Genomic DNA, 17,809 nt, shown 5'->3' on the forward strand with positions numbered 1-17,809 from the left:
GAAGCCCAATGTTGTGATTTTTTTTTTTTAATACACTTTCTTTTTTTACCTAAATATTATGATCACTATACCAGGCCTACATGTGGTGATATGCCATCGTCACTGAAATACACTAAAAACAATTGACAAGACTGTGAGCTTATGCTTCCTCTTGTTATGTCTGATCTGCTCGGGTTCGAGGATGATGTTAGAGGTGGTGCTACAATGTCAGACATTTTTAAATAGTTGCATTCTTTACATGACAAATTTTTAACTAAAGCTCTTAATGGCTACAGCTTCCATTCGTTTGAAATCAACATGTTTACAAAACATCCATATAGAAGGCTTTTTTTTTTTTTTTTTTTTACCTCAAGAGCTCTCAGGCCCTAAAGCCCTAAAAGTGTGGTGGTTATTATTTCCCTTGATATTTTGTAGCTTTCCTGTTTTGATGCTTTGCTATCACCTTTACAGCTAACTATTAAAAGTTATTTTTTCTATGTATTAATGTTCATCTACTATGAGAAATGTTATATGACTCCAAAAGAATCTGTCAACAGTGTCTTTCTGCTCACACTACTCAATACCAATTTTTATTTATTATGGTTGTTCACATTGGTAATTTTAATGTGACCACCATTAGATTCTAGTTCGAACAGTCTATGGCCCTGAAATGTTCTGCATTAGTAGAAGAAAATGTGACTTTACTATCAAAAAAACATACTTACAGAAGTAAATATGGATGCTACATGTCAATACATGTGTCAGTTTTGAAATAACTGTGATATTTGAGCCAAAGAACTGTGGCTAGCTCCTTCAGTGATGTCTGCTGTCATGTTTGTAATTACTTTTATTTTAAAGAAGACTCACTTTGTAGCAAGTTGTAGCATATCGACGAGACGGTTTTCAGTCAAATTTAAATGCTGTTCTGTGTAAATAAAGTTACTCAACTGAAACCTTAATATCTAAACAAAGACGTTAGCAAGCAATTATGAAGCAGAGAAACAGTCACAACATTTGCTATGCCTGTTTCATTCAAAGTTTACGTCTGAGTTAGCCGTTTCCCTCCTCTTTACACACAATAACATAAAACTAAACTGAAATGTGACTCTTTAATGACATACAGGACCTTCTATAAATGTGACTAGGATCTGATTTTAAAAATCAGATTTCTGCTGTTCACACTGTTTAAAAAAATTAGACACGGTTCACATGTAGGTGAAAAAGTCAGATCTGGTCCAGTTTTGCCAGCAGTGTGAACATAGCATTAGAATTGTTATAGTTTCACCAGGCACAATAGTCTGTCACATTGTCTATGAGTCAAAAGACTCAAAGAGGAATCAGAACTGAAATAAAGCAGAACAGAGTTCAATGTAAAGTCCATAAGCAACAGCATCCAGTTGAATTAAGCTACATGTGAGTTTTAATCATTTTGCTGTCTTTTGGCTCTGGTTTACGAAAATACCAAACTACAATAAAAAAATAACAGCATTGGGTAAAATACATGGGTACGAAAGGGTTTGTTTGCCAATCTACAGCGCTAATGGAAATACGAAGGATCAAAATGGCAGTGAATGGCTGCAAAATGGGGAGATCAGTTGGCGAAGGGGTGAATTGACCCAGACCCTGCTAAATTCTCACCCAGCAGGTAAAATCCCAGGAGGTTTACTGAAGTCACCAAAAATCCCTTTATAAAAACGGAATACTTAAAAAAAATCTAAATCTCTGTGTTTAGCTGACAGAGAGTGAGAAAGTTACCAACGTTAAAAAGGAGGATAATCTGACTTAACTCTGAAATCAACTTTTCATGTCATCTATTTTTGTTGTTGTCGTAGCGATAAAGTCATAGACACTGAAACTGGTCTGTTGAGCCATTGTTATCGTCCCTGGCCATCTGCTGCTGAGGAGTGACATTCCCTCTCATTTGCATGATGAGTGATGTATGAGGAGCATGGGAGGGCATATGCCCTGGTCTTACCACAAAGCAAGTGAAAGTTTATTCTTTTTAAGCACACAATAAAAACTGATGTATATAAAGAAATCTGACAGAGTTGGAGGAAGAGAAAAAGATCACCTCTGTGTGTGACCCTGGGTGTAAGTTTCATCCTCCGTGAGCTAACATAAGAAAAAAAAAACAAACAAAAAAAACAATCTGTGGTGTATGTGGAAGCGTCCGCGTGCCTGAGTGGAGGCTAGTGCGCGCATCTGCCTCCTTGTGTGCCTGTTTGTGTGTTTTTTTTTTTTTGCGGATGTGGGAGTAGAGCGAGGAGGGACGGGAGGGAAGGGTGGGGGGAGGGGGGTTTGGTGGCTGTTGATGTGCAAATGTGCATCATGTTGAAGGGCTGTGAATGGGGAGGTGTGACGTAAAAAGGAACCCGAACGCAGGTGCTTATCTCGAGGCTGTCAAAGGCACAGTATGTCATATTCCTGGGGACTACCTTTCAAAGCCGCAGCACCAGCTCAGCTATCAAGAGACTGGGAGAAAATCAAACTTTTTGGATCACAGCAATAGGTTGGTGTCAAAGTTCTTTTTTATTTATTATACTGACTGTTTGGTCAGCATTTATTATCACTGATCCGCCGTCTTGCGTGCGTATAATGACAGGGCTTTTAGCTGATGCTGTTGTAGATGCTGTCTGGTCAGGACTAACGCGGGAGCTGAAATATACAAGTGATGGAAACTTATTCAGATTCACAGTTAGATTTTTCACAGTTAGATTTCACCCATCTGCTTAACTTGTGCTGTGAGAATTAAAAGAAAAAGAAAAAAGAAGAAGAAGAAGAAGGACAAAAAAAAATAATTATGGCTGGCAATTGTTTTGTACCATGTCAGGGGGTATTTCAAGAAATCTTGCAGTGATGGTGAACACTGCATGTCTGCTACAAACCGGCATTTTCAAAATCTTTGCTGGAAAGCAAGCGCAGCTTCTGTTTAGGTTTCAGACAGTTTGAGAGGAGATTAAATGGCTCAAACTGCTTTTTGAGAGGCATGACCTATTTTTGATCATCCAGATAGCATGAGATACTGTCTCCCCAGATTAGATCCGCCGCGTTTGTGCAGAGAATAAGCTTGTCTTAGAAGAACACATGTTCGCATTGTGTGTGGAGACAAAGCGTTGTCAGGTTGCCTGTGGCTTTGACAGTGACAGCTGTACATACAAGACCACTGAGCCTAATGCACTTAAACATTTACTTTCTGTTCCAATAACATGTTTGAGCAGTCAGGCAAGTGCTTTATTGCCTCTTGTTTTGGCTTTCAAATAATTTGTATTGGAAGTTTGAAAACTATCCAAATTGTGACAATAAAGTAAATTTCAAATCAGTTTGCCTCACATGTTCCAAAGAGTATTCAGCTGGGGCGAGACAACACTGAATTTCTGCAATTATTTGCCTGGTAATCGTGTTAAAGTTTGAAAAGATATGCTAATCCTCAACCTGGAGTGATGATAATTCAGTCGAGAGGTTAACTTTTAGTGTCAGACGTGGACAACACTTAGGTTTAAACAAATTGTGAGGGGTCAAACCACTCAGCAGTCTCCAGAGCAACTATTGATTCAGGAGGCTGGATGCTAGCTAGAAAAGTTCATGATTTACCAGTAACTCGTAGCTCACTAATGGCTTCTCGGCTACCCCGTAAGAGCAGTCTTTAAGTTGACTCTTGCTTGGCAAAAGGAGGACTTTTGAAAAAAAACAAAACAAAAGAGAAGAATGAAAAAAGTGTAAATATGTTACTGGATGACTTTAAAACTTCAGCAGATTGTCACCTCTATATCTAAGTTGTAAATAACATTTCACGTGCACAGTTTTCTGGGGGGGTCTGCATATTTCGCCGTCCAACATATTCCAGTTCTTTGGAAATATAATTATTCTTTAGCTTGTTTCCTAACACACACCTAAATTCACAAATATGGCTTAAACCTTAAAATCCGAGACATTACTGGAAAAAGTTAAGCCAGTCATTCATGAAACAGAAAGAAAGTGCTTTCAAAGTTGCACCTCTACATTTTGTTTTAATTATGAAAGCAGCAAAGAGCTGTGGCAGGTCTGTGTGTTACAGCAGTGATAAGTAAAAGACATTACTCCTCTCTCATCCACACTCCTTCCTCTTCAAAGCCCAGGGATGTTAGTTGCTACACAACACGTTAATGTAACCGGTGTTTGCCGTCAAGGAACTGTCCATGGTACCTGCTGTAAGAGGAAACCGATTTAGAAACTTACTAAGTCCTCCACATTGTTGGACAACGCACAGCAACCGCATGGGAAATGTAGATCTTTTTTTACTCTGACTAAATTAAAAAGCTGTTTTAGGCGTAATTGCCAAAAATTTCTTATTGTTCTGGAAATGTTAACCCACGTGTCTTCAGGGCAGCCTGACTGAATCACACAAATAAGAACCGATTTAAAACACATCGTGTTACCTGTTTTCGCCCCCAACTCAAACTTCAGCCAGTTAATCCCGAAAAATGAATTATGTGGATTTGATTCAACTAAGGTTTTCAGAAATTATCCATCTGCTGTTGAGCAGCTGGTGATCGGATAAATGTAATTAATTGCTTAACTTTTGCAAAAAGCACTGTAGTAAAAATAGTGCTGTTTCTGTATCCTAAAGGGGGAAAATTGTAGAGCAATAGCGGGATTTGTAGTTCCTGGGTTTTAGTCTAACCGTACTGTAGCACTGACATTTTAGGCAGTACTCCAAAGTAGTTGTGAGTTTGTTTAAAACTGGTTAGATATAAAATTCATTGGATAATAATATGTTTTGCACATTAAGAAAATACAGCTAAAAAGAAACAAACACGGTAAATATCGAGGTCTTAATTACATGTTTTACGCTGATACCAAATTTATTTAAAAGTTGTCTCTTCCAGAGAAGATGCGTTAAATTAAGTATTTTATTATAACTTTAAGATTTTGAGAATTGTGTTAATCTTTAGGTGGTGTAGACATAAAATACATTTCAAAACCTTTTTGTGGTGAAAATGTTAGAATGATTAATCAGATGGGATTTTCCTAAAAACACCATAAAACAAAAAGACAAAAATCCTTTCACTTAATTCGTAAATGTGCTTGACAGGGCAAGCCTGTAAAATCCTTCCAATTAATAATACATTGGATTTTTTTTTTTTTTATTTGTATTTTTTTTTCTAAATATATTTCAGAATATACCTTGATTGTAATGTACCTCATTGGCTGCGGTTTTGTTTGTTGGCCTAACTATAAAGGATCTGCTTATACCCTCGTGGGTTGGGAAGAATTAGGATTTATGAATTTATTTCCTCTGTTGTATTGTTTAAACAGCTTTGGTTTAGTTTTGATCCCTTCCTCTTGCCTTTGAGGCTGTTCCACGGTGTCAGCTGTTGACTGATAGTAAGAGAACTGCCTCACAGTGTGAATGAAAGAAAACTAGCGGTTGGTAAACACTGATAAGGGATAAATAGAAAGCGGTCAGGCAGAGATAGTTCTGTGGGAGCCCAGATTGTGTGCGGTCTGTTAAAATGAGATTCTGAGCCTGTCCTTTTTATTCTTCCTCCCCTCCCCTCCTCTGTGCGGCGTTTGTCTGGAAAATCTCCAGTGACCCGGCTCGGCAGTCCCAGGCTGCAGTATTCTCTTTTTGTATTTGTTTTGTTTTCTAACAAGGGTCAAGTTGGCCAATAGACATGTCCCTTATGCTTATAGACAGCTGTCATGACTTCAAGTACTTACAATGGCTACATTTTCTAGGCGTTCTGCACCAACAGGCACAGCTAAAAATAAACATATAAAAAAATGAATAAATAAGTATTTGCACAAACTATTTGTACTTTTTTTTCCACATCATTTACTTCCAAATCCTGGGACCTGAATTTAACATCCCCCAATTCTCTCTATTTCATTTTAGGCATTATCAATTAAGACTGCATGAAGATATAAATTATTTTATTAAAGTGATATACTTTCACTTATGAATTTTAATTGTGAAATTTCTCACCTAAAGGCAGTGATAATAACTGTTGCATTTAGTTCTCTCTATTTTTTTTTTCCAGAAACGAGTCTTGCTCTTAATTCTGATGTGAATCTGTGATTTATGTCATAAAAAAGAACCTTTAGAGGTTTTACCTTGAGGATCACCAAGTGCTGTATTTACACAGAAAATAATTCAGCCCACTGTAGCCCAGCAGCTAATGAGATTGGTTGTTAAGTAAACGACACAAAGGCTACCCTGAAAAAAAAAAAGGAAAAAAAAAAGAAGCATTTTGGGGGAATATCACGGGGTCTCTGCACACACACACACGAACACGCACACACACACACACACACGTACACGCGACAACCAAACGCGCTCTCGCAGCAGCGACACCGTGGACTACCCCGTAACCCCACCTCGATATCCTTCTGCTCCGTCTCCTCCCTGATGTCCCCGAGAGATGAAAAACAAAGGCTAAAAGGGGCTTGGTAAGTCAAGCTTGTGATTCTGCCCTGTCGGACATGTTAACACGAGAGCGTTCAGACGTCGGGGAGACAAGTGATTCTGTTTGTCTGCGTAAGGATGCGCTGTGCTGTGTAAGCCTCAGGCTCAGATAAGTGGATTGATGACCGGGTCAATAACAGGGGATGCTTTACTCATTTTATTTTATTTCTTAAATAGGGACTCAGGGTAAGACTAGTACATTTTAGTTTGTCATTTTGAACTTCTGAATTGCTGCTTAAACTTTCAGTAAGCTGTCAACTTTATTTTCTTGTCTACAAGACTTGCTTTCTGATCAGTAAATAATACTGGTTGATGCTAAAACTCTAAGATGTTTTAGTTTAGTCTTTTTTTTAAAAAAAGGTTTACCCTAAAAGCAAAGTGTTTAACGGAAAAGAGGAGAGCTGCTCAAAAGATTGTTTTGTAAAGCACTCGAGCTCAGTTTGAATCAATTACCGAACTGCTCAGTTGCACACTTAGCAATATAAGATGCCTATTCCCCATACACAGGCAAATTAGACTGTGTGGATCTTTTTTACCTACTGCCTGGCTCTGTTTTTCAAATCCCCAGAATAGTAGCACTAGACTAGAACATCAGTGTACAAAATTCAAGTGCCTTGGCATATCGTGCTCTTGTGTCAAGCTCGAAAGTGGGTTAAAGTCCATGGTGTATATTAAAGCCTGGACTTAAGTCAAATTTACATTTTGTCAAAGATTACTCCCTTTATTGATGCATATAATCATATTCATGGACCATCTGCTGATTTGGCAAGCACAGATCAAACTCACAAAACAGCCCTGCTAACCTTTTAAGTACAAAATAGTCTGGCTTAACTCAGAAGTGTGTGTCTGTGTCTGCGTGGGTGTGTGTGTGTGAGTGTTAGATATTGGATAATACTTAATTTAGATCCTCCAGGCTGCTTTTGCCACGTTTTATTTTATCATGGCTGTGGTTGCAGACCCGGATTGATGTTTTAAAAAGTAAATATAAATGTTAGGGCCAGTTTACAAAGACAGAGTACAAAGGTCGGTTGATGAATAGCAAACAATAGCAAGGGTTTCTTTGTTGATGGTCTGTTTTGAGTTAAGAAATTGATCAAAACACACAGATTATAATAAAAAAGTCTAAATATTTTTTGAAGAAATGTTGGAATGACAAGAAAAATGTCAAAATAATTTTTCAAGAAGTCAAACTGATTTCTTTAAGACATGTCAAAATTACAAGAAAAAGAGTCAAAGCACTTCCAAGAAAAGTCCAAATAAAAAGAAACGAGTTTAAATGAAAAAAAAAATCAAAAATAATTTTCAACCAAAAATGTAAATGACAACAATTACTAAATAGAAGGTCAAGACAATTGTTCAAGAAATTATAATGACATGGAAAACTTTATAAACTATTTCCATAATAAAAGACTCAATTGCAAGATTAATTCAGTAGAATGGTCAGATAAAAAGTCATTATTGTGTACAGAAAAAAATTGAAAATGTGGAAAAAAAAAAGTATTCACTAAATACTAAATATTGTGAATAAAGCTGGGATGAAGAGGAAATGATAATAAAATTGCAGTCAATAAATCGAGCAAAAAGACCAGCAGTAGCTACATCATGAATAATTAAAATGCTTTAATAGAGCAAAGGAGTGTCAGCATTTTGTTTACTTCAAACATGTTGACTTTACTAATGAAACGAAACTTTCATTTTTGACTTTTGACTGATTTTTTTTGTAAACATTTAGACTTTATTCTCAAAATAAAATGTTCTATTTATTGTTAACCTTTAACTTCAGAGTGCAAGAAAACAAGATCTTCCATAAGTGACCCGAATGCTTATTTGTAGCTTAAACTCTTGTTCACAGTGTACCCTTTCTGAGTTTATGCTGGTTGCCTTGGTTACATGGCTTTCACAGTGCAGTGTTGCGCACTTCCACCTGGATGTGAAGGGCCACACCAGTGTCACATATCGACTGTAATAAAACTCTGCTTGAGTCCTCTCAAGTTGTTCTAATAACTAATTTAGTCCCAAACCATCTCCCCGGTGTGTGTTTCATCGAAAAAAAAAAAGAAAAAAAAAAGAAGAAAAATTCACCACCGGGCATCGTTAACGGCACAAAATACTTATGTTCGACTCATTCCAAACAAAGCTTACGCAGATTGAGAATTCATATGCCAGAGGTAAATCCGAGTTAACACGGATTTATACTGGCATGAGTTAAAGGACTAGAGTTTGTAATCCAGGTGGCCAAGGGATTTTACCATACAGTGGCAAAATTCACTTAAAACTCCCCCAACATCCTGAGCCGCTGAGCTCGGCGAGCAGACAGATTGTTCAGAATTGATGACAGAACATCTATGTTTCGAGCTGGACTGTGCATGTGTTGGTGGTGTGTGTGCGTATGCTAGTGTTTGCATGTGCACATATGTGAGCATGTGTGCTCCTTTATGTGTTCCATTAGTACAACGGGAACCGTTTACAATGAGACCTTGACAGACTGGTATTATTGTTCTGAATCAGTGTGTATGGGAGGTGCACTGGGACCACTGCCTCCTATATGCATAAAAATCAGCGGTGCAAATCAAAATACACCAATCTGAAATTGCTCTCCAATGTCCACTAAGTGGTAAGGAAATTGATCAAAGACCTCACATTTCTCGAATAATTGATATTTTTGAACGGGCTTTGATCGCTATACCGAACGCGTTTAAAATAGCGTCGGTTAGTGTGTGTTCACGTGTGCACATGTGTGAGGAGGACACGGGAGCAGAGATAGAGTGGAGTTGTTTAATGACAGGAACAGCTGACTCATTTAGAGAGAGCAGTGAAAGGTAATTAACCCTGGGAAAACTACAGCTGCCATGCGAGCTGTTCACTTCAGTGCAATCTGATTAGGAATCACCACTCGAGTCCCTGACTCCTTTCAGACCCTCTGTGAGCATTGTAAACTTTTCCCTTTTGCCCCCCCCGAGAGCCCCCCGGAGCACTGGAGACCTGCCTTTTGTGACGGAAAGGGGGGGATTAGCCGGAGCGGTTACTACGTTTCTCCAAATTGCAGACCACCTGGTAGCTTTCATGCGACCTCCTCCATGAAAAGGGGCTCCTTGGGCAGGGACAATGAACGGGATTACTCTGCTCATTGTCGCACCAGAGCTGGAAGTTCTTTTTTTTCACCCAAACACCTGTCCCCAAATTAGACAGGTTTGAAAAAGCATGCTCATGATAGAATTCAAAGATTCGGCCCAACACAGGAGCTGTTTGACAAGCTGGACACTTGCCAGTGGATGAATTGCGTGCCGCTCAATTTATTACGCTATTGATGAATAGCTTAGAGGAGGAGGATACAAATTTTACATGTTTCAATATTTTGGTGTCCCTAATTGGATTGAAATTCACAAATAAAATAGCATATCATCTAGACCCTTTTTATAAGATAAGGGGACTAAAAGCAGCAGAAATGCGGTCAAAAACTGAAATTGGCTCTTTGATGTCAGAAGAAACAATCTGGACTCGGTGCCTCTGTGTGGTCCGGCTCCAGATGAACCCAATTTAGAAGGAAAGGCTTTGGGATGACTTTGGAACGCGATTACAAGATTCATAAATCACCTCGGCAAAGGTGTCACCATCTGACTCTTTCATGGGACTCCTGCTAACTCTGTCCAACAACAAGTTTCCCCTGTAGTTTTGCCATCATAACAAATCATTGAAGCGATAGCTTCTAGCCAGCCTCCTAATTGTCTGTTAAGAATTCTGTGAGCTGTGCTCCTTTATTGAAGCGTCTCTGTCTTGGAGAAGTGATGAGATGCCAATACGCTTCTCTATAAAAGTACACTTTGGCAAAAGGCACAAACACTTTGCTTGGCCGTCAGGATAGCTGTGAGGCTGTTATATCTGAAATCGCAGTTGACTTCAGGATTTTGCCTGTGTCTGCATGAAACCACTAAACTCCTTTACACAGAGGAATGCTCATAAATTGTTGGCAGGGTTTTTTTTAAGATGAAGCTATTTTTTTTCTCTTTTCTCTGAAGCAAGCACATAAAGATCTTTACTTTCATTTTTACCACTGAAACAAATCTCAAAAAGTTCAAGACTACTTAGCATCTTTTTTTTGTATGATCTAATTGAAAAATGGGAAAATAAAATAAACTTGGCATCAGGGTTTTGTTTTAAGGAATTATCAGTTAATCTTTACTGGATATGAGCCAGTATGATATTATCATGGAATACCCTTTAGTAAAAATATCATTCTTTTACAATCTTGCATATTTAGACCACAGGACACAGAACGATATTATCAATTATAATTATTCAGTGAAAAATAATTTCTATGCATGGGCTCAAGCATAAATATAAACAACCTCTAAATTTAGTAGTATTTGCCAAAGTATAACAAGCAGACATTAGTAGGATAATTAGTCAGACTTCCTGCTCAGGTAGCCAGGCGGCAGTCATCTGCTTAACAGACACACAATGCCTGCCAAGTGTTGTTTTCAAACAAGATTACCTTAATAAGACCAATTGGTGGCCCTACTTTTAATCTCCACAACATAACTGAATTTGTCTTTCTTGTAAGAGAGGCATAAGTGCAGCAGCCGTCTTCCAGACTGTGGGCCAGTGGTGTGCAGGAAAAGTTAGGCGAGGATGTGCAGAGAAAAAAAAAATTCTTATAAGAGGTATATACGTAGTTGTCTTCTTTAAATCAATTGATCGGCAGTGTGTATAAGAACCATGTGGGTGAGGGGCAGGGCTGCACACCTGTACGCCTCAAACAGCCACAGAAAACTTTGTTTGTATTACTTTTAAGTGAGGGGTAAGTCTGGTAGCCTCCATTCACTCAATTGAATAGCTGTGTGCAGCAACAATTTGAGGAGGGGCAAAGCTGCACTATGCTTTATACAATAAGTGAAAACTTCCTCCACTTCTGCTCTGATTCTGGCTCTTGCATAAAAGCACTATAAACCATAGGAACAGTGATGGGGAAAAATGTGCAGTTTTAAATCTACAACTTTTAAAAAATATGTGTATACAATAATACAAGTAATCAGCCCACACCTGTAGTATCCATGTACTGATCAATCACCTGTTGTGAAATTCAAGAGGAGGAAAAAGCCTAAAATTAAACACAGACATTTTGTGACCCATCTTCCCTCCTAATTTATTTTCCAGTTATTGGACTGTCCAGCTGGTATTTAGACAGAGAATGTCTGATGGCTTCATGGCCACCTCACACAAAAGAAGATAACAAAACCACCCCACCCCCCACACACACACACACACACACAAACGCGCATGCACACGCACGCACACACACACGCACACACGCACAACACAAAGTTGTTTATCTAAATACTCTCTGAACAGAAGTTGATTTCACTGTCTGACCAAGGCTTAATTTACTTTCCATGAATCTATTTGCATCTCAATGAAAAATGGCAAAAGCAATCACCAGCTTGCCCAGGAAGAGGTGTGAGCCTTATCCAAACAGGTATGTTGCGGCTAGCGCACCTTGCTGCTGGAGCTAAAACAGACTGAGCTCACTTTCTTTACACTAAAAAAACCACCTATGGTGTAAGTATGAATTGCGATCAATTAACTATATCCCCCATAGACCTTCATTACAAGGAAATATGAAAGTAAAAGGTCCTATCTCCTGCCGTTTGCTCTTTATTATACATAAACAGAAAACACTTAGCATGTAAAATTAATGTGAAAATTATTCCCGGGGTAAACTATAAACACAAAACGTTACCCCGCACATTTACCCTTTTTTCTCCTTCCCCTAGATCAGAGTGTAATTGCCAGTAATCAGGTCTGTTTGCTGCTGATAAAACCACTCTGAATGCGAGGAACCCTCTTTGTGTGATGACTCAATTATGCCAGAAGTGGCTCATCAAACCTGGCCCATCAGCTGCTTTAATAAATAAGGAGGAAAACTTGCTGCAGGCGCATTATAATTCCATTCATTCCATAATTAAATCCATTCCAGTTTTAACCCTTCGCTCAGTGCGCTTCTGGAAGAGGAAACAAAAACAAGACAGGAGCAAAAGAGGGGGTGGAGGGGTGGGAGTTGCGAGTGCACACCAGACAGTGACCTTGTGCAGAGCACCCATCCGTTCCCTATAATTCAAAATGATACTGTTGAAGAAAGGTTAAGAGAAAAAGACTCAGAGAGAAAAGGGACGGGGAGAGAGAGAGGGGGGGGGAATCAGTTAATACGCGGCTGCTGTTTTTTATGTATGCATTGTTTCCACACACACGGCCTTAGACAGTAATTATATTAAAAGAGTAATCTAATCATAACAGTTGGTTGGTTGGGAGTGCAGCTCTGACATTTTGAAATCTTATTTTGTGTAATCTCATTTGCCTCCATCATATCGCCTGTACCCCCTTATCTAAAGGAAATGTAAATAATGTAATTAATTTTGTGCTCTCCAGAATCTTACTTTGCTACTCTGGCATGCTTTATTGTTTTCAAGATGAGGTATCAGCACAGAGTTGTTTTTTTTTTTTTTTTACTCCGTCACAATAATGTTTGTGTTAATTACACGAGAGCATCCCAAGTGGACGGATAAGCTGGGAACTGAGGCAGGACACACACTCACACACACACCTACACACACACACACACACACACACACACACACAAACACTCAAGGTCAGTGATGAATATCCACGGCAGCTGGAGAGTATTAATAAAGCGTAATATGAAAATAATAATAATAGCATCACTAACAACCAAAATGTGAGAGTAATGTCCAGATCGCCGAGCGCACGCGTTTGCTCTCTCTTACATCTCCAGCTCGGATCCAGGGTCCCCTGATAATGGTGCAAGGCAATGGTTATTCATGATTGCTGGACTGGGAAGGTCTCTCTTTTTTCTGCCTCCCCCACTCCACACCCCCCACAAACCCCAACCCCTATATGCCCCCCTCCCACAATTGTAACCCATTCTCCTCCTCTGCAGTGGGAATGCTGGCAGATGGGGTTGGGGGGGAAATGGGCTGGGCTCAAGGACAGTTAGCAGCCAGATTAACACACTGAAAGTCTCGTAGACCCTCAGCATCAGGCTGCTTCAGTTTTTGTCCCCCCCAGAGAAATCTGGCCTCTGAGAAACATTACTTATGTTGGGGCGTGACTGTGTGACTGTGTGCCTGTGTGCGTGTGTGTGTGTGTGTGTGTGTTTTGGGGGTTTAAATATGATTCAGCAGATGACGAACCAGCCAGAATAGTAGTAGGCTAAGTCTTAATTCATATGCAAATCTAACTGTGTGAATAACCCCCCTAGCGACCCCCTCCTCCCTCCCCCCCACCCCAATTTTGTTTTTCTGGGGAAATGCTCTGTGAGCTATAATTAAGAAGATGTGTGCTTTTTCTCTCTTTTTTTCCTTTCTCCAAAGCTAACAGAAATAAATAATTCTATAATAAGATCTGTGAAGTGAAGAGGCTTAATGTACTCATTGTGTTCATCCTTGTTTTCCCTCTTGGATGTTTTGTATTAATTAGTAGCAAGCAATTTGATCTCTGTCAAGCAATCAATTTGCATTCTCTTCCTTATTCCTTTGGAGATATGAAAGTGAACGCTTCCACACCGTGAAACCACAGACGAATTCATAAAATCCTTCCAGATCTCGCACAGTTTTCCCTCTAAGAAAAAGTTTCAGCCAATACCTCAAAAGTGTATCTTCTTTTGTGTTTTCTGTCACAGATAATGAATTACACGATCACTTCCTGAGAGAAAACAAACTTGAAAACAGCAGCCCGGGTGAACAGTGTGGATCTGGCATCTTATCCTTCAGTGCACCCGGAAAACCGCAATCAAAGGTGAATGGTCTGTCGTAGAGCAAAGTTTTGTATGTAGTTTTGATAGATGATGGAAAAAGACACAAGGATTATGTAACTGTTTGAATAGGCTTCAGTCTGTGAGTGGAGGAGAGTCAGTGCTCTTTCGACTGCACTGATCACAGTCCGAGATAGGTTTTTACTTATCAGGAGAGTGTGGGAGGCTGGCAGATAATAAACTCTTTAATGTAGTTGAACTTGCTTTTTTGACGTAATGAAGGACTGTACTTGCATTATTGTCTCAGATGAATTTTGTTTTATGGTGAAAGAAATAGCTAACTAAAGTTAATATTTAGGGATAAATAATAATAAAACAAATCAGAAATTATCAATAATTTCTCGATTGGCAAGCCAAATTCTAGAAAATTATTTATTTTCCATTGCTAAATGTATCAAAATTAAGAACTTCAACTACTTTTGGACTACAAACACATCACACACTTTGGATTCTCTTTTTTTATATCAATTATATATAAATATATATTTTTGCTTGATTCAAAACTGCTTCAGCAGGAAGATTTCTGTTTTTGTTTTGGGCTATAGCCTTAAAACATGTGTATTAAAATAGGTGAAAACATTGGAAATAGACTTAATTAATTTCACTATTCATACCAATTCTAAACAAAAAAAAATATGTAAAAGCAGAGTTAATCATAAAGATCAACTCCACTGACATGCTTGAAGTCAAGGCAGATAAGTAAATCCTGACATCCATAGGTTTTCTTGCAGAGTCGGCTTAACCTATTAAAAATGTACAATATCAAACAAAGACAGACATAGTAAAAATGAAATAAGCCATTAGTATTGGAACATGTTTCACTTTTTTTGTATCAAACCATAGCCTATCTTCTCCTGATGGGTGATTATCCATACAGAGAGAGATGTGCAAAATGTCGTGTGAACCTTTTATTAAGTGTGTAAATAAAAAAAATAATTTACTTGGATTAAAAAAAATAAAACAATAAAACTGAAAAAAAACTTCTGGATAAATAAATAAACAAATAAATAAATAAATAAATAATAACAAGCTTTACATTTGTAAATATTAAAGTTATGCTTTGTTCTATAATCACCTGTTTTTTTTGTATATTAATACAGGGGTCTATGTAAACTATCATTCAAAGAAAGAGATTTAAAAAAAAAAGTCCACAATATTCCAATGTTGTGGATGTTTACCTACACTAATAACATCAGTTGGACTCGGATCGAATTACATCCGTGTTGAAATCACAGGTTGGGTGATGTGAAGAAAATATTTTGTGTTTGGACCCAAAACATTTATACAAAAATATCGAAGTGTGTCTGTTTGGGAAAGTGTTATAACCTAATGAGCTACACTCATTTTTTACAGAACGTAATCTATAGTGTTTTGGAGTTGTTTGTCTCAATAGGCTGTAGTAATCAAAAGTAATGAACCTATTATGAGCAGGACCTCTGAGGGCCCGGCGTGGCATTAAGAGTGTGGCACATAAAAGGTTTATTAAAGGAAATTAAGGTCCATCACTGCCACACCTGCTCCCCTATTATAAATGTATGACAGGTCAGTGCCTTCAATCACAACAGCAAACGAGAGAGAGGAGTCATGTTTCCCATTACCAGAGAAAAGTAACAGCATATCCTATGACTCACAGATTTCACTGGCCTGTGACCACTATACACCGCCACCATCCCGGAATAATTATGTTTAATAGGTTTTATTTGGGATCCACAAGCAACAGTCAGTGAGAGTAGATGGTTTTTAGCAACTATTTTTGTCTAAACACACACTATGAGGTCCTGTCTGTACTTAAATGTCATTATTTTGTGTCATTATGATTTTCTCACTCTTGCAGAACTTTTTTTTTCCCCAAATGCTGCTTGGTTTGTTTACATGTTACCAGTGTTTTAGAAGTTGTTTGTGGTACTGCGCACAAATATGGCTAAGTGGGCCTTAAGACTCCCAGTTTATCAGCTAAAACCCTAAAAAAGAAAAAAAAATGTTTTCTAATCTTATTTAAGAAATGTTTGCCTTTTAACTTGAAGCCAAAAAAGCATTACAACATGACTTTGGTCCTAAAAGCTTAGAATTGGCTTCAGTTTCTGTGCCGATTTTAACATTTCTGTATGGAATTAATTTTTAAATGATATGACCTCGTCTTATTTATGGGATAATTCATACACTTTGAAAAGCACTTGGGCCAATCAACAAGTTTCTCATGGATGCCCTGAGTTTCAAACTAAACTATAGAGGTGACTGAGGTTTCATTTATTAATAATGCAATTGCTTTTTTTATACACGTCCATACTGTTCAGACCATATATTCATTTAAACATCAGATTAAAATTCTTTTATCATTGCCTTTTGACTTGAGTTAATTATGAGGACCTTGATAGTTTTAAAAGTGCTGCTTTACTGATAATGTTATCCTCTCATTGCATTTTACTTATTTTATTCTGTATTTATTCCTGCATTTATTCCTATTTTTGTGTGAGTAAATTGTGGGACATTTTGTTATATTTAATTTGACACCAGAATTAGCAAATGAAGAAATAATTTGGAATATCATCAGCATATTTGATGATTTTCTTACAGATGGATACTGAAGGGGAGGAGCAAACCTTCAAAACATGCAACAGTAGCACAGGTGAGTTCAGCCCTTAGGTTTAAGGACTCACTAGACCACACCTATTGAAACACACACACACACACCACTTATGATCACAGGTTAGGGGTATTAGTTCAACAACCCAACTTTATAACTGTCAGTTTTATCTATTACCTTCGCAGTCTGAAGAGCACTGCACCGCCATTTCATTATTCAGAGGGGAATAACTTCATTAAATTCAAACATGGGCTTCAAATTAGTGAAGGAGTGTGTATGGGTGTGTGCGTGTGTGTGTGTATTGTGTTATTGAAAACCTCTAAACTGGATATGTCATCATGGAAGTGTACAAAGCTTGCAAAGCCTTCCTGAAAAAAAAAAAAAAAAAAAAAAACTCATGAAAAGTGTTATTGTTGGTTGAGCTTCATGGGAGTGGCGGAGCAACTTGTGAATGAGATTTATACCGGGCCCCTTTGGGGGAAATAGGTTTAGCCTTTTAGATCATGTTGTCAATGCTGTCAAAGGATGAGGTACTTTCACGTTTCCAGAGAGTGAGCAGGCTGAATGAGATGGGGGGGGGGTTTCAGATCAATGAGGAGTCCACTCCTACACCTGTCTGCTGATTATGCTGATACAGTGGCGTTGTAAAATCTATGGTGAAAAGGCCAGCGTCATATCATCCCTAAGACATTATCTGCAGAACAAATATTTACTGGACATCGTAAAATTTCATTAGCAAGAGTCCAAAAGTTGTGAGTGGCCATGGAGCTTTCATGAAAAAAATATGTAGACAGATGCTACGCCATTGTGGTGGAAACATAAACACGACTTTACCTCTAATACTTCTTGCTCTTTGCTTCACAGGCCGGGTGGATTGGGTCACTGAAAGCCACAGGTAAGGTTTTTACAATAAAAACATTTTTTTATTCATATCTTTACACAGATCATAAGAATGTTTTTTACCTTTCAGCATATA

At 38.2% G+C, this 17,809-nt stretch overlaps 1 protein-coding gene and 1 long non-coding RNA gene across 8 annotated transcripts in view; one reads left to right on the top strand and one right to left on the bottom strand.

The window, feature by feature from the left end:
* The window catches only part of st18 (ST18 C2H2C-type zinc finger transcription factor), a 48,369-nt gene that overhangs the window by 10,655 nt on the left and 19,905 nt on the right, over positions 1-17,809 (top strand). For 4 of the 7 annotated variants that reach the window (XM_016669738.1, XM_016669740.1, XM_016669737.1 and 1 more), the window contains exons 3-5: positions 14,118-14,233; positions 16,824-16,875; positions 17,698-17,728. In XM_016669738.1, the coding sequence (XP_016525224.1) occupies positions 14,118-14,233; positions 16,824-16,875; positions 17,698-17,728 (199 nt within the window). Of the gene's footprint in view, positions 1-2,267; positions 2,489-6,249; positions 6,409-14,117; positions 14,234-16,823; positions 16,876-17,697; positions 17,729-17,809 lie in introns of those variants that run through there. The other 3 variants (XM_016669741.1, XM_016669742.1, XM_007548669.2) reach the window with 3 other exon arrangements.
* On the bottom strand, positions 8,516-14,110 carry LOC107835866 (uncharacterized). Its single transcript, XR_001661692.1, has 2 exons — positions 13,053-14,110; positions 8,516-13,022 (listed from the first exon to the last, which is right to left on the bottom strand). It is a non-coding gene; the product is annotated as an uncharacterized LOC107835866 (long non-coding RNA).

This window comes from Poecilia formosa, unplaced genomic scaffold (genome assembly GCF_000485575.1).
Source record: "Poecilia formosa unplaced genomic scaffold, Poecilia_formosa-5.1.2 Scaffold27, whole genome shotgun sequence".
Classification (NCBI taxonomy): domain Eukaryota; kingdom Metazoa; phylum Chordata; class Actinopteri; order Cyprinodontiformes; family Poeciliidae; genus Poecilia; species Poecilia formosa.